The following is a 17,343-nucleotide window of genomic DNA, read 5'->3' as shown; positions in this document are numbered from 1 at the left end:
ACTGCGGTCTCCGAACTTAAACAATCCCGAGCAGGTAGGCTCCTGACCGCAATCTGTCCTTTGCACTTGAGGTAACGGCCACTGACATCACACTAGCAGCCCTACTCCTCCAAGAAGGCACTGGGGACTTGGCCCAGTAGCCTACGCTTCCCACATTCTAAAACCAGTGGAATAAAGCTTTTCGGTATGGGAGAAGCACCTGTTATCGGTTTTCTGGTCAGTGCAGCATTTTAGCTACATAGTCGGCTTAAACCCCCTCACCATTCTCACACAACACAGGGCCATACAAATACTGCTGGACAGGCAGATCAACGATAGGACTGCGAGCCAGAACAGGATAGCAGGGTGAACACTTATGCTCCAGGGCCAAGAAATGGCAGTGAAACATACCCGAGTCTCCACCTTCCTAGCAGCCAACTTAACTCTCAGAGGGAACCCCACGAATGTCAAGTTCTGGCAATAAATGACCCCAGGACAGCCACACTCTAAGGATTTATGTAGATGGATTTCCATGTTGGAAGAAGTGAACAGGAAAACGGGATGTGGTATTTATGTGGAAGACCAGGAAAGCAAACACCTGCAGGAAATAGCCTTGCAATGTCCCACGAACATGAGTGCCCAGGCTGCAGAGCTAGCAGCCATAGCTTACCGTCAGCCACCCTGACCTGTTCCCCACACAAGCAGACATACACTCAGACAGTATGTATGTCTGTAATAGTTTAACAGACTTCCTGCCACTGTGGGAAGTGAGGGGATTCATCTTGGCAGATGGGAAACCTCTGCCCTCAGCACCCCTATTAAGATTGATTTTCTAAACTTCCCAAGGCCGTGAGTTCAGCATCATTAAAGTCAAGACCCACACTGCACCTCCCCACTTGGGAACATAAGGGTGGATGAATTAGCCAAATAGGGTACCCGGAAAGGAGGTTTTTGGCAACCCATGGTTACCGAACGCATTGAAGCAGTAACTGTAAGCCAGACCAAGTTTGAAGACCTTAAACAGGCCCAAAGTAGCGACCAGGACATTAAAAAGATTCAGGAAGTGGCATAACCCACTTCCTTTGAAAAATGGCAGAATACACTCTCTTTACTGGACGGGTTAGTCCCCAAAGACGACCTATATGTGGTTCAGACCAGAGACTGCAACCAAATTATTTTTCAAAATCATGATGTCCAGTGCCATCAAGGAGCGAGAACCACCGGTGAGCATATCAAGGGGTTATGCTGGTGGCCAACATTGGAGCAGGTCGTACAACATTATGTCGACAATTGTATAATTTGTGCACAGAATGATCCAAATAAACATGCCCTAAAGGGGAAACTGAGACACACTCGCCCTGTGGAAGACCCCTGGACTAACTTGCAGATTGTCTACATCGGTTCCTTACCGCCGGCACAGGAGGTTACAAATACACCCAGGTCGTTATAGACACTTTTAGTAAATGGGTGGAAGCATTCCAATCCACACTAATTCAGCCAAGTTCACGCCGACCTCCGGGTGCAGCACATATTCAAGAGGTGGGATCTTCCCCACAGCATCGACTCCGACAAGGGCACTCACTTCACAGCCTAGGTAATGCAATGGATGATGGGATTGTTTGGAGTAAAACAACAGTTCCACATTGCATACCGCCCTCAGTTCAGTAGGATGGTGGAAAAGATGAACTGCACCCTTAAGGACATGAACCGCAAAACAATTCAGCAGACCAATCACTCGAGGAACAAAGTGCTGCCCTAAATTTTAATGATAGTGTGGAACTCCATATTCAGTTCCGTCAAATTGACTCCCCACGTCCTAATGACCTGGCAACCTTTGCAAAGTACCTCTACTTGTGTTGGATGAGTCCGAACCCGAAGTCGTGGCCCTCACATATGAGAGCGCCGTGAAAACATGATACAATACATTCAGGCCGGCTAACATGCTGCAGCCGTCAAGATAGAGAAATAAAAATAACAGAGAAAGCCTACTTTAATGGGAAAGTGAACTCCGTTGAGTACGAAGTGGAGCAACAGGTAATGCTCTGGGAGTTGAGCCCGGTACCTTCTTATCCCCAAACACCCATCCCCAGAAGGAGCAAAATCAAATGCGAGGACAGGGCCACCTCAGATTCCAGGATGATATAAAAAAAAGGAAGGGGAATCAGTAAGAGCGTGAGCCGGTGGGAGTATCCGGTGGGAGTATCCGGTGGGAAGGATAAAGGGATCAGGTATTGATGAATAATAACAGGTGCTACCTTGATCTCTTTACAGGATGGATTACATACTGATCGTTTGCGGCGTGCGATTCCTCGCCCCGAAATGTCACACAAGCCCTGAGCTATAGAAGTATTTTCGACGATGACCAAGAAATTGGTTTGGTGCACCCCATTAACTTGTGGTTTATCCCACCAGATGCAGGCGAGTATGAGAGTGGCATCATGGGGTACACCCCAGTAAAAGAGTACTTTCTAATCATCCTCAAACTAAAACTCGCCCAATGGAAGAAGGAATTGACTTTTTTTTAAAGTATTTTTATTCCATAAATTTTCAACATTTTTACAATTTACAACAAGCCAACCAACCAGCGCCCCCAACCACTCCCTTCTCAGCAGTCAACAGTAACCAACTCCCCGAAATGCAAGGTAAACAAACCCCAGCAAATGTAGAACCCATCACTCCCCCCCCCCCCCCCCCGAGAGCAAATTTCACTTTATCCAGGGTCAAAACCTCCAGCAGGTCCCCCCCACCACATCGAGGCACAGGAAGCTAACCTCCACCTCAACAAGATCCGCCTGCGAGCAATCAGCGAGGCGAAGGCTAAAACGTCTTCCCCGCTTGCAGCTCCAGCCACTCCCACACGCCAAATTTGACTTCTCGGGTCCAGGCTCCACGTTCACATGTAAAACCCCCAAAATGGTGCTGAACACTGCACTCCAAAACCTTTCTAGCTTCGGGCAGGACCAAAACATATGCACATGATTTGCCGGGCCCATCCCACATCGCTCACAGACATCCTCCACCCCTTTTGAACCGCCGGCTCATCCTAGACTTTGTGAGGTGCGCCCTGTACACTCCCTTCAGCTGTATCAGCCCCAGCCTCATGCACAAAGTCGAGGCATTTGCCCTCTGCAGCGCCTCACATCACAGTCTCTGCTCCAGCGCGACCCCTAACTCTTCCTCCCACTGCGGGTTGCACAGGAGAACAAGGCAGGGGTGTCCGCGGTCGCTGCTGCTGTTTGCACTAGCGATAGAGCAGTTGGTGATGACCCTCAGGGGGTCAGCAGAGTAGCAGGGGATTAGGAAGGGGAGTAGGGAACACCGGGTATCGCTGTACGTGGACGACCTGCTGTTATAAGAGTCAAGCCCGCTGGAAAGTACGGGGAGGATTATGAGCCTATTGGAGAGATTTTGGGCTTTCTTGGGTTCTAAGTTGAATATGGGGAAAAGTGAGGTGTTCCCGGTGAATGAGTTGGGTTGGGGAACTAATTTAGAGGGGTTGCCATTTAGGGTAACCAGGTATAGGTTTAGTTATCTGGGATCCAGGTGACATTGCATAAGTGGAACTTACCAATGTTGGTGGAGGAGGTAAAGGAGGACTTTAGGAGGTGGGATACACTGCACCTGACACTGGCGGGGTGGGTTCAAGTAGGAAAATTAATTTCCTGCCAAGGTTCCTATTTATATTACATATGCTCCCAATTTTAATTCCAAAGGCCTTTTTTCAGAAGTTGGACTCAGTCATTTCAGAGTTTATATTGGTTGGGAAGGTGCCACGGCTGAAGAGTGCTCTGCTGCTCTTCAGAGGGAGGAGGCGTTACCGAACCTGCTGCAGTACTGTTGGACAGCGAATGTGGCGAAAGTGAGGCAATGGTAGGAAGGAGAGGAATCAGACTGGGTTAAGGTGGAGGCAGAATCTTGCAGCCTAAGGGCCATGGTGATGGTGGGGCTACCACTGGCACCGAGGAGATATGGACAGTCCAGTGGTGCAGTCCACGATTAAGGTGTGAAACCAGCTGAGGAGGCACTTCAGGATGGAGGGGATGTCGGTATTAACACCGTTGTGAGAGAACCACGGATTTAGGCCGGGAGAGACGGACAGTATGTATAGGAGGTGGAGAGAGGTGAGCTGGTGAGGGCGAGGGATTTGTATTTGGAAGAGAGGTTCGCAAGTCTGGAGGAGCTGCGGGAGAGGGTAGAGCTCCCGAAGGGCAGTGAATTTAGTTACTTACAAGTATGAGACTTTGCACGGAAGGTGTGGAAAGGGTTTCCCAGGTTGCCGAAGTATGCCCTATTGGAACGGTTGCTGCTTCCGGACGTGGATGGGGAGAGTAGGATTGGGGACATATATGGGTAGCTGGGGGAGCATGGGGGATCGCGTGGTGAAGATCAAGGAGAAGAGGGAGGAGGAGTTAGGGGAGAGATAGGTTGGGGAGTGTGGAGTGAGGCACTGCGTAGGGTGAATTCGACCTCCTCGTCTGCAAGGATGAGTTTGTTACAGTTTAAGGTGGTACAGGGTGCACATGACATAGGCGGAGGCTGAGTGGGTTCTTCCATGGGGCGGCAGGCGAGTGTGAGAAGTGCAAGCGAGGACCAGCAAATCAGGCACATGTGATCTGGGCTGTGAGAAGTTAGAGAGATACCGGGCGGGAGTGTTCTGGACGCTAGCAAATGTTGTGGGGGTGGTGGCCGGGCCGGACCTGATAGTGGTGATTTTTGGGATATCGGAAATGCCGGAGCTGATGAAGGGGAGGAAGGCCGAAGCCGTGACCTTCACCGCTCTGGTTGTCCGGCGATGAATTTTGCTGGAATAGAGGTCGACAACATCGCCAGGGGCAGCGGCAGTCTAGGCAACCTGTACGGCTTCCAACAGTTGGAGAAAATTACGTTTGAATTGAAAGGTTCAGTGGAGGGCTTTGAGACACGGTGGGGATTGTTGGTGGCCATGTTCGAGGAATTGTTTGTCACTTGGGGAGCGGCGGGGGAAAAACCTGCTCTGACTGTAAAACTGTGATTTGGGGAGAGTGTTTCCCGGATTATTTATGTTTTTGTATTTTATGAATTTTGTTTGGAATAAAATACATTTTATAAAAACATGATTCCGGCTCATGAAAGGCTTCTTTAAATTCACATATATTGATCTTTCCAAAACATTCTATGAAAAAGAATATAATAGCATATTATTGTTTAAAACATGACAAGTACTTTATTCTGCTTAGTGGTCCATCCTATCAGCTTTAAATGTTAGCTCTATATATGACTTGCATTCATCATAACTGAACCAGCTCTGTTAAAAGCGGAATTTAGCCGCATCCATGGATTAAAAAATTTACAAAGGTTTTTTTTCTTTTAAAAAAATAATAAATTTAGAGTATCCAATTAATTTTTTCCAATTAAGGGACATTTTAGCGTGGCCAATCCACCTAGCCGGCAAATCATTTTGGGTTGTGGGGGTGAAACCCACGCAAACACGGGGAGAATGCGCAAACTCCACACGGACAGTGACCCGAGCCAGGATCAAACATGGGACCTCGGCGCCATAAGGCAGCAGTGCTAACCCACTGCGCCACCATGCTGCCCCAAAAAATTACAAAGTTAATAGTCCGTATTAATGATGGGTTTAAGGACTTTTATTTACTTTGAAATAGTTGCAAATATATTTTGGTGCTGTCAATAGAAGCATGAAGTATATTAAGCACCGAACATACCTTCAGTTGTTTAAGTGCCATGCAGGCAGCTCTCTGAAGTTGTGCATCTTTTTCTTGCAAGGTTTCTGTGTAGAAGGCCAAAGCCTGCGAAATGTGAAATTGGACTCATTAACCAGTTATAAATCGTTAAAATGACAACTACATTAACCATACCGAATCCACGGCACAAAATACCACTGAATTGACATTTAAGCACTATTGATATTTTGTGATAAATCTGTTAGATTTTGCTACAGTGGGACATCGCATGGCGCATCCTGTTCTTTAGACTTGGTTTGTTTTTAAACTTTGGCGACACCACGTGATGCAGGCGTGGGTTTAGCAGCTTTTCCGCGGGCACCGGCACCACTTTTTAAAATCCTTCTTTTATCCTGGGCTGGATTCTCCGAGCCTCCACACTGAAATCACGCGAATCGCGCGCGCACGGTCTACTCAGCGTGGGTAGGGGGGCGATTGACAGAGGCCCCCGCCCCGCGATTCACCGAGGGTAACTGGCCGAATTCCTGATGGCGCGGTTCTAACCACCTATCGGCCGTAGGGAACCTTGGGTGGCGGCTGTGGACTCAGTCTACGGCCGCCCTGGTGGGGGGGCGGGGGGATCCTTCACCGGGGGGGGGGGGGGCCTCATGGACGGCCAGGCAAGCGATCGGGTGGCACCGATCCGTGGGCGCGCGCGATCTCGGGGGGGGGGACCTGCTTCTTCCATCACGGTCCTTGGTGCGAGTCCGCCATGCCGCTGGACTCACGACCAGAAGTGCAAGGCCCCTTTCTTAAGGAAAGTCCAGAGTGAAACGGCAGCATTTTTACGCTGGCGTGGGGACATAGCCCCATTTTTTGAGAATCCAGCCACTGTCTGCACGTCACATATTTGCCTAATCTGGGAGTCGGGAGTTAATACTCCGTAGTATGCCCCTAGAAGATATTTGGAGGAGTATTTAGAAAAACAGTCGGATACAACATGGTCTTTTCAACATGGTGACCTGACCCTCGAGCGGGCTCTTGACCTGGCGCTTGCTAAGGTGCAGCAATTGATGACTGCGAACACTATCACCAATATCAGAGTAACCTGATGACAAACTCGGCTTGCTGACACAGAATCTAAGTGCTCATGAGGCCGAGCCGCAGAATAATAATAAAAGGCTCTATGAAACTGAGGAAGGAATCCTGAATGTTGAAAAGGTTGCTTCCTCTGTGGAAGTTTGCATTCGATCCTTGGAAAACCAGCTGTGATGTATGTCAGAAATTCTGGGAAATTTGGAGAACCAAGGCTGGATAAAAATTGTTCGGGTTGTCTGTCTGCCAGAAGAAGTGAAGGGTAAGACTCCTGTTAGTTTTTTTCAGAGCTGGCTACCACATTTCCTTAAGCTGTATGTGAAGGCTGGGTGTTTCAAGTTGGATAGGATGTACTCTATCCTGTCTTTGAGGCCTAGGGACAATCAACATCAATCATAACTTCAGAGATCACCAGAAAATACTGGAGGCGGCTCAGCGTGACAGGGGGCAAGGATCTCCTTTTCCCAGGATTTCTCGGCGGCAACACAGCTGAAGTGTAGTGGCTTCGATGAAGTCCTAAAACAGCTCAAGACAGCTGGAGTGAATTATACCCTGCTTTATCCTGCAACTCTGAGGGTGATATCCAACAACTCCATTAATTCTTTCAATAATCCGTTCAGAAAATGGCCTTCGTTAAGCCCGTGAAAGGCAAGGGACGTAGACAGACTGTGATGAACGGTTACTGTATTACTGTACCCTTATCATCATGTAAGGTGATGTCCTTTTTAAGACTGGGCTTGGAACCCTGGGGGACTCCGCCTCCAGCTCCGCCCACCTGGGAGCCGTATATAAGGGGCCACCTTGTAGGCGGCACCCAGTAAGCACCCGTCTCCGTACCAGGCTAGTTCTTAGCTTAGTAAAGCCTTCTTTACTTTTGTACTCTCTAGCGTCGTTATTGAGGGTACAACAATTTAATAAGCTAAACTACATCAGGATGGACGCAGGCCTAAAACCAGAGAAGCTCAATCTGGAAGCACGGACACCGGAGGCAAAGGAAATTTTTTAATACTGGCTCCGATGCTTCGAGACCTACCTGGACTCCTCAGAGACTCCCATCCTGGGGCCACGCAAGCTGAGCCTACTCCACGCCCGGGTGAGTCACAGAATATCCGCCACGCTCGAAAAGGCGACAACATACGAAGAGGCGGTCAAAATACTACGCAAGCGGTTTGTCAAACCCACCAACGAGGTACATGCCCGGCGTCTGCTCTCTACCTGCCGGCAGCGCTCGGGAGAAACGCTAGACAAATTCGTAGAAAAACTCACCGCGCTCGCCAGGGACTGTGACCATCAGGATGTGACGGGGGAAATCCATATGAACCTGCACATCAGAGACGCTTTCGTGTCCGGCATCCGCTCGACCTACAACCGGCAACGGCTACTTGAAAACAGGGCAAAAGACCTCCAGGACACGCTAATGCTTGCCTCCTCACTGGAAGTGGCCCGACATAATTTGGGCACGTACACCGCGGACCCTGCGAGCCCCCCTCAGACTCGACCACATGATGGGCCTGCGCCGCACGGCGACCCGCCCAGACTGGGGGCACACCATGCTATTTCTGTGGGCAGGGCCAGCACCCATGCCCACGCTGCCCAGCCCGCTCTGCCGTCTGCAGCGAATACGGGAAAAAGGGCAATTTGTGAGGGTTTGCCTGGCCAGGCCCAAGGGCCAGAAACACAAAGAACAGCAGGCCCGAAAAACAGGCTCACAGGCCTCGCAACGCGGCTGCGCATCGACCCGACACGCCCCCTTCTGACGCGTCATCTGCCTCATGCGAATCATGGGGGAGGCCATCTTGGCGGCGGCCATCTTCTCGACCCGACACATGCGACCGACAGCGGTGGCCATTTTACGAATCCGACTCGGCTGAGGACTCGGACTACCCGCAACTGGGAGCGATCACCCTCGACCAAATGCGGCCAAAACACCTGCAGAACTCTATCATAAAGGTCTAGGTCAACGGGTGTGACACTCCATGCCTTTTCGACTCCGGGAGCACGGAGAGCTTTATTCATCCAGAAACGGTAAGGCGCTGCTCCTTGCGCACCCATCCCGTGTCCCAAACCATAGCCCTCGCATCCGGGTCCCACTCAGTCCAAATCAAGGGGTATTGTATTGTGGATCTCTCCATCCAGGGCGCCGATTACACCCGTTTCAAACTGTATACCGTCCCTCATCTCTGCACCCCCCGCTGCTTTGGCTGGATTTCCAGTGCAGCCACCGAAGCCTGACACTGAAATTCGGCGGACCCTTGCCCCCCTCACGATATGCAGCCTTGCGACACTGAAAGTCGCACCCTCCTCTCTATTCGCAAACCTCACTCCCGACTGTAAGCCCGTCGCCACCAGGAGCCGGCGGTACAGTGCCCAAGACATGACATTTATCAAGTCAGAGGTAAAGTGTTTACTGGGAGAAGGGGTCATCGAGGCTAGCAACAGCCCCTGGAGAACATAAGTAGTCCAGTCCGGGGAAAGGAAATGGATGGTCGTGGATTATAGCCAGACCATAAACCGCTTCACGCAGCTCGATGCATATCCCCTTCCTCGCATCGCGGAAATGGTAAATCGGATCGCCCAATACCGAGTATTTTCCACGGTCGATCTCAAATCCGCCTACCACCAGCTCCCTATCCGACCGAAAGACTGCCCCTATACCGCCTTCGAAGCAGCCGACTGGCTCTTCCACTTCCTCAGGGTCCACTTCGGCGTCACAAATGGGGTCTCTGTCTTCCAGAGGGCGATGGACCAAATGGTGGACTAGTACGGCTTGCGGGCTACATACCCGTACTTGGACAATGTCACCATCTGCAGCCATGATCAGCAGGACCATGACGCGAACCTCGAAAAGATCCTCCAGACCGCCCGAGCCCACAACCTGACCGATAACAAGGAAAAATGCGTTTTCCACACAACCCGGCTAGCCATCCTCGGCTATGTCGTGGAAAACGGGGCCCTAGGTCCCGATCCCGACCGCATGCGCCCCCTTAAGGAACTTCCCCTCCCCGCAGCCTCAAGGCCCTCAAACGGTGCTTGGGACTTTTCTCCTATTACGCCCAGTGGGTCCCCAAATATGCGGACAAAGCTCACCCACTGATAAAGACCACGACATTTCCCCTGTCGGCTGAGGCCCGATCGGCCTTCAGCCGCATCAAGGCCGACATCATCAAGGCCGCTATGCACGCGGTGGACGAAACTATCCCATTTCAGGTAGAGAGCGATGCGTCAGACATCGCCCTGGCTGCTACCCTCAACCAGGCAGGCAGACCAGTAGCGTTCTTCTCCCGGTCCCTCACCGCCTCCGAGATTCGGCACTCTGCAGTCGAGAAGGAGGCACAAGCCATTGTGGAGGCTGTGCGGCACTGGAGGCACTACCTAGCCGGTAGGAGGTTCACCCTCGTCACCGACCAACGGTCGGTAGCCTTCATGTTTGATAACGCCCAACGGGGCAAAATAAAAAACGATAAAATTTTGAGGTGGAGTATTGAACTCTACACATACGATATCAAGTATCGTCCAGAGGAGCTCAACGAGCCCCCAGATGCCCTGTCCTGCGGCACGTGCGCCAACGCGCAGGAGGACCGTCTGCAAGCCATCCACAATGACCTCTGTCACCCGGGGGTTACCCGGCTCGTCCACTTTATCAAGTCCCGCAACCTACCTTACTCAACCGAGGAGGTCAAGGCCATGACCAGGGCTTGCGCGGAGTGCAAATCGCATTTCTACCGGCCAGACAAGGCTCGTGTCATGAAGGCTTCAGGGCCCTTTGAGCGACTAAATGTTGACTTCAAGGGCCCCCTCCCGTCCACCAACCGCAATGCCTACTTCCTCACCGTCATCGACGAGTTCTCCCGCTTCCCATTCGCCGTCCCCTGTCCCGACATGACCTCGGCCACCATGATAAAGGCACTGCACAGCATCTTCACCCTGTTTAGTTTCCCCGCTTATATCCACAGCGACCAGGGTACATCATTCATAAGCGATGAACTGCGTCAGTATCTGCTCAGCAAGGCATCGCCTCGAGCAGAAAGACCAGTTATAACCCGCGGGGAAACGGGCAGGTGGAGAGGGCGAACGCGACACTTTGGAAGGCTCTCCTTCTGGCCCTACGGTCGAGAAGTCTCCCAACTACTCGCTGGCAGGAGGTCCTACCCGACGCCCTACACTCCATTAGGCCGCTCCTCTGCATGGCCACAAATGAGACCCCTCACAACCGCTTGTTTGTCTTCCCCAGGAAGTCCACCTCCGTGGTCTCGCTTCCACTCTGGCTGACGGCTCCGGGACCTGTTCTTCTCCGGAGGCACACGAGGAACCATAAACGGACGCCCTGGTCGATAGGGTCCAATTACTACACGCGAACCCCAGATACTCCTACGTCAAGTACCCCCACGGCAGGCAAGATACGGTTTCCCTCCGGGATCTGGCACCCGCTGGTTCCCCCACTACAGACGCCCCCTCCCTCACAGCTACAGCTCCCCTGCGGGATCCGGCACCCACAACCACCCCCCCCCCCCCTTCCCACTCCCCGTCGGTGGACACCGACCGTGCGTGCCCCCTAGCGCCCCCCCCCCCCCCCCCCCCCGCTCTACTCCCCCACCGGTGCCGGCACCGCTACCCCCAGCCCCAGCTATTTCCCTTGCGCCCCGATCCCCTACCCCGACCCGGACCAAAGCTCCAACCACCGTGCTCCCGGACGTACCCTCAACTAAGACATCCGTATCCGCCGCACCAACGCCCGAGCTGAGGAGGTCGATGAGGACGATCAGGCCGCCGAAACAAATGGACTTATGATTTCACTTCACCCCTGCCGAACTTCGTTTTTTTAAACAGAGGGTGAATGTGATGAACGGTTACTGTATTACTGTACCCTTATCATCATGTAAGGTGATGTCCCCTTTAAGATCGGGCTTGGAACCCTGGGGGGCTCCGCCACCGGCTCCACCCACCTGGGAGTCGTATGACCTCGTAGGTGGCACCCAGTAAGCACCCGTCTTGGCACCAAGCTAGTTCTTAGCTTAATAAAGCCTTCTTTACCGTTTAGCGTCGTTATTGAGGGTACAACACAGACAATCTGCAGCTCGTTGAAATTTAAATTTTGGACTTCTCCCTGCTATTTTTTCTCTCTGATTTTATCTTGTCATGTATCCTGTTTATTGGGAGGTGTTAACATTTGAGTACTATGCTGAATGTCTTATCCTTAGAAATCTGAGGGCCTTTTTTTCGTATAAACTGTGCCACGTGCTAATTATCCATCTTTTTCTCTTCTTTTTTTATAAATTTAGAGTACGCAATTAATTTTTTCCAATTAAGGGCAATTTAGCATGGCCAACCCACCTACCCTGCACATCTTTTGGGTTGTGGGGGCAAAACCCACGCAAACACGGGGAGAATGTGCAAACTCCACATGGACCGTGACCCACGGTCGGGATCGAACCTGGGACATTGGCGCTATGAGGCAGCAGTGCTAACCACTGAGCCACCGTACTGCCGATCTTTTTCTCTTCTAATCCATATCGTTATCATGGTAATACTGGTTATACTATATCCCTTCTTTATTCATGATAGAATTGAGTAACGTCATTGCTGGGAGGTAGGTGAAAGGGTCTTCATGGGTGGGTCCAAAATACAGGGGAGACATTTGGCGGCCATTCCCTTGTTGGCTCTTCTCCTCTCTTTCAAGGAGTATGTCTCTTGATGGTAATGATGGTCTGGCTGTTGGGTTAGCCTTACAGGTCCTCACTTGTATTGTGGAATCTTCCCTTAGAACTTTGTATTTGTGATATTTTTGCATTTTTGTTGTGTTGGGGTTTGCGTGATGTTGTCTGAATCCTACAATGGTACAGAAATGTGTTTTATTTGAGAAAAGAATGTTTTAGAGATATTCTGTTGCCACGGTGCAGCTTGAGATGAGATAGGTGAGTTTTGGTGCATACCCGAATGTGACGCGAAGATCCTATCCTATTTTCCGTCTGGTGGGCTGTGCAATGGCGGTAGCTAATTTGAAATTATATTCCTGGAATGTATGGGGAATTCATCATCCTATCAAAAGCATTCTCGGCGAGATTCTCCATTCCTGAGACTAAGGGCGGGACTCACCATTCCCCCACCTCCCAGCAATTTAATAATCGGCGATGGGGGGGAAAATCCCCTGTGACGCCGAAACCCGAACGAAGCCTGTTTGGCGCAGGTTTTGTATCCTCCGCACCCTCCGAAATGGCGGCATCGCGTTGCGTGCCGCACGCCGTTGGGACGGCGTGAGCGCGTCACCTGAAGGCCCTCCCCCGACGGGCCGGGTTCCCGACCGCGCGTTTGACGTGTGGTCTCAGAGGTTAGGAACCTGGTGAGGCGACTGCGGACTGTGTCACAGTCGGGCGGGAGCTTGCTGCTGGCCAGGGGGACTGCCGCGAGGGCTGGGGGGACTGGTGGGGGGTTGCCACAGGGTGTCCAGGGGGACACTATCTGGCAGGTTGGATCCGTGCACGGCCAGCCCCATGTTTTACGGTGTGACTGCTGCAGGTCGTCGGCGTGCGCATGAGCGGCCACGGACCCAGCCATTCGCCAGCCGTTTTTATCGTGGGAGCCGGGCGTTTTATGTGGCGCGGATGCTAGCCCCTCACAGGTCACAGGATTGTTGAGGGAGCGGCACTGATATTTTTAACGTAAAACACCTCAGATCCCCCGCACTTAGGCTCAAAAACGGTGAATCCAGCCCTAAGTGTTGACGCCAGGGCAGGATTCGTGGACTTCCACGACAGTACAGCTGGCACCGCACCTGGGCCAATTCAGCGACCGTTTAAGGGCTACCACCGTTAAGGGGCGCCACATGGAACACAATAGATTCCAATGAGAAATGGTGCGGGATTCGCCGGATTTGCAATTGGCATTCAGGAGGCTGACAAGCTGCAGCTGCATATACACACTTCACTCCCCACACAGCCAACAAAATAGCTTCAAAGGAGAGCGGACCCAAGATTCACCAATGCCGCGCTTGAGACCCTCCTGGATGCCGTGGAGGAGAGGTGGCCACCCTGTACCCCAGACCAGGAAGGAGGCTGCCAGCCGGCGCCATTCGCCATGCCAGGGTGCAGTTGGCAGAGGCTGTCAGCGTCACGAGTAGCACCATCCGGACCCGCCTGCAGTGCCCCAAAAACTGCACGAACTCCTCAGGGCAGCCAGAGTGAGTAGGCAGTACTGTGCTCCTGGCACCAACCCTCATCCATTACCCCCCCCCACCCCCCACCCAGAGAGTGTCTGAACCCACATACTGCACCACAGGCCGACACTCGTACCGGCTGCCACGGCCAAGTCACCAGCTACCCACCCCCTGCGATGTGTGCGTCGGACACTGCCTAAATCTGCGCATTTTCTGTTTCCCTCCCTAGGAGAAGGCCGCTCATAACCGCAGGGAGCAGGAGAAGACTGGAGGGGGACTGTCGGACGTGCCGTCCCTCACCACGGCAGAGCACCGGACCCTGGCTGCGGATGGCGTGCCCGAGGAAAGGGCAGTTGCCCGGAAGCAGATCGGCCTCGGGCAAGGAAGTGAGATACCGCTGAGTTGGGTTTCTACGTGACACGTGTGTCAAACCCCCTCCCAATACCACCTTCACCCCCACAACGACCTTCTGGTGTCCCCCCACCCCCAGCCACAGCCACAGTCAGAGCCCTAGGTGCCGAGCAGCGACAAGGATACCAACACAGAAGGGACCCTAATTCCGGAAACCCAGGACATCCTGGAGCTCAAGTCCGATGATGACACCCATTTCCCGTCACAGACACAGCTGTCTCCAACACCTTCCACCAGCCCAGAGACACTCACCTCGGTTGGCCACTTTAGTTAAGAGGCTCCTGGGACACTATCTGCTGCTCACCACACAAATGCTCTGATACATCAGTTGGAAGTAGGAACTCACGACGGGGTGAATGATCTGACGGCAGGCCGACCCCAGGGACTAGCTGCCGTCAAGATGGGTTTTGAGCTTCTGGAATGGACAGTCCGATCGATCGTAGAAATACAGTCGCAGAGCCAGCGACTACATGGGAGGTTGTCGTCGAGCATCCAGCCCCTGCAGGCACAGGTGGAGGAGTCCAACCATGCGCAGGAGTTGGCGGTGATGCCGGCCATGCGTGCCACCCAGGCCAGCACTGCACCGGCGGCATCCATGGTGGAGGCCTTGAGGCGAGGGTTTTGGCCATGGATCAAGTGTTGTACAAAAGGACTTTGGCGCCAGTGCTTACGAGTGGTTATAGATCTGAGAATCTTGGGTCTTCAGAAAAGTACTAGGCAGGACTGCCCCCTGTTCCCCTTGCTTTCACATTGGCCTTTGGCAGAGCTAAGAGGCAAGATCCCTTGATATCCCTTGATATCTGGGCTGTGCTGTAGGGGTAAGCAGCATAAGTAAACTGGGACTAGACTCATTGGAATTTAGAAGAATGAGGGGGGTTCTTACAGAAACATAAAATTATGAAGGGAATAGATAAGAAAGATAGAAGCAGGGAGGTTGTTTCCACTGGTGGGTGAAACTAGGGAGCATAGCCTCAAAATAAGGGGGAGCAGATTTAGGACTGGTTTGAGAAAGAACTTCTTCACCCAAAGGGTTGCGAATCTGTGGAAATCTCTGCCCAGTGAAGCAATTGAGGTTACCTCGTTAAATAATTTTAAAGCAAAGATAGATAGATTTTTGAACAGTAAAGGAATTAAGTGTTATGGTGACCGGGTGGGTAAGTGGAGCTGAGTCCACAAAAAGATCAGCCATGATCTTATGGAATGACGGAGCAGGCTCGAGGGGCCAGATGGCCTGCTCCTGCTCCTAGTTCTTATGTTCTTATAAGATCACGCTTTAGAGACTTCCGGTTGCGGTGATGCACTGCTAAGCTGCACGTTTCGGCAGCTCCCGTTCTAACGGACTTTTGGGCTCTTATCGGGAGCCCCAACGGAATTTGTTTTCGACCTAACCCAGTGTGGGGTGACGAAGGAAGGAGTCCCCCTGGGTGTGTATGGAAAGGAGTGGCGGTAGTGGCCAGATTGCGAAGGATCCTTTGGAGAAGCGGCAGAGAAGAGAAGGGAGAAGCAAAATGGCGGCGGATGGAGCCCAGGTGGTATGGGGCCCGGGCCAGCAGGAGTTTCTCCGACGATGTGTGGAGGAGCTTAAGAAAGAGGTGCTGGCGCCGATGCTACTGGCAATCGAGGGACTGAAGGAAACACGAAAGGTCCAGGCGATGGAGCTCCGTGGAGTGAAGGCAAAGGCAGCCGAGAATGAAGATGAGATACAGGGCCTGGTGGTAAAAACGGAGACACACGAGGCACTACACAAGAGGTGCATAGAAAGGCTGGAAGCCCTGGAGAACAGCTCGAGGAGGAAAAACCTACGGATTCTAGGTCTCCCCGAAGGAGCAGAGGGAGCTGATGTTGGGGCTTATGTGAGTACGATGCTCCACACGCTAATGGGAGCTGAGGCCCCAACGGGCCCCCTGGAAGTGGAGGGAGCGTACCGGGTCCTCGTGAGAAGACCAAAGGCAGGTGAAACACCAAGAGCAATAGTGGTGAAGTTCCATCGCTACAGGGACAGAGAGATGGTCCTGAGCTGGGCCAAGAAGGCACAGAGTAGCAAATGGGAGAATGCGGTGATACGGGTGTATCAGGACTGGAGTGCGGAGGTGGCGAGAAGGAGGGCGAGCTTTAACCGGGCCAAGGCGGTGCTCCATAGGAAGAAAATAAAATTTGGGATGCTGCAGCCGGCGCGATTGTGGGTCACGCATCAGGGCAAGCACCACTACTTCGAGACGGCGGATGAGGCATGGACATTCATCCAAGAAGAGAAACTGGACTAGATTTGAGAGTTTGATGTTTGGAGAGAAGCAGCGAGGTGGTGGTACAGGAATGTAAAGTGGGGAAAAGGGAGGGCTATTGTACAGCAATGTTGGACGGGGAATTTCTCTCCCCCCGATGGGGGGGACACGAAGAAATGTGGGCGCCGGTGGAAAAAGGGACAGGGAAGGGGAATGAGGGAACTGCGCCATAGGGGGCGGGGCCGAGAGGAAAGCGCAGGTATTTTCCCGCGCTATGGAAATTATAGCGGGAAAACGGGCGCAGGAAGGAAGGGAGCCCCACACGCAGGGAGGTCAAAGAGTGAACGGGGGAAGCCGAGGTCAGCCAGAGTTAGCTGACTTCCGGAAGCAATATGGGGGGAGTAACCAAGCTAGAGGGGGATCTAACGGGGAATTAACTGTGTTGCTGCTGCTGAGGGCAAGGGGGTGCTGGTAAGAGATGAGGTGACCGGGGCGGGAAGGTGCTGCTTGGGGGATGGACGGGTGCGCGGGACCTGGATGGGGAGTTGGCCTAAAAAAGGGGATGGCTAGTCGACGTGAATGGCCCCCCAATCCGGCTGATCACGTGGAATGTGAGAGGCTTAAATGGGCCGATTAAGAGGGCACGGGTGTTTGCGCACTTAAAGAGACTGAAGGGTGACGTAGTCATGCTCCAGGAGACGCACCTGAAGGTGGCGGATCAGGTTAGATTAAGAAAAGGATGGGTGGGACAGGTATTCCACTCAGGGTTGGACGCGAAAAACAGAGGGGTGGCAATATTGGTGGGGAAACGAGTATCATTCGA

The 17,343-nt window shown here is 52.5% G+C and overlaps 1 protein-coding gene across 5 annotated transcripts in view; it reads right to left on the bottom strand.

Moving 5' to 3' along the window:
* Positions 1-17,343, bottom strand: part of ripor3 (RIPOR family member 3) — a 412,703-nt gene that overhangs the window by 16,636 nt on the left and 378,724 nt on the right. For all 5 annotated transcript variants that reach the window (XM_072514737.1, XM_072514735.1, XM_072514736.1 and 2 more), the window contains one exon: positions 5,685-5,768. In XM_072514737.1, the coding sequence (XP_072370838.1) occupies positions 5,685-5,768 (84 nt within the window). The remainder of the gene's footprint in view (positions 1-5,684; positions 5,769-17,343) is intronic.

Source organism: Scyliorhinus torazame, chromosome 8 (genome assembly GCF_047496885.1).
Source record: "Scyliorhinus torazame isolate Kashiwa2021f chromosome 8, sScyTor2.1, whole genome shotgun sequence".
Classification (NCBI taxonomy): Eukaryota; Metazoa; Chordata; class Chondrichthyes; order Carcharhiniformes; family Scyliorhinidae; genus Scyliorhinus; species Scyliorhinus torazame.
The sequence above is the reverse complement of the archived record's forward strand: the minus strand, read 5'-3'. Positions and strand labels throughout refer to the sequence as shown.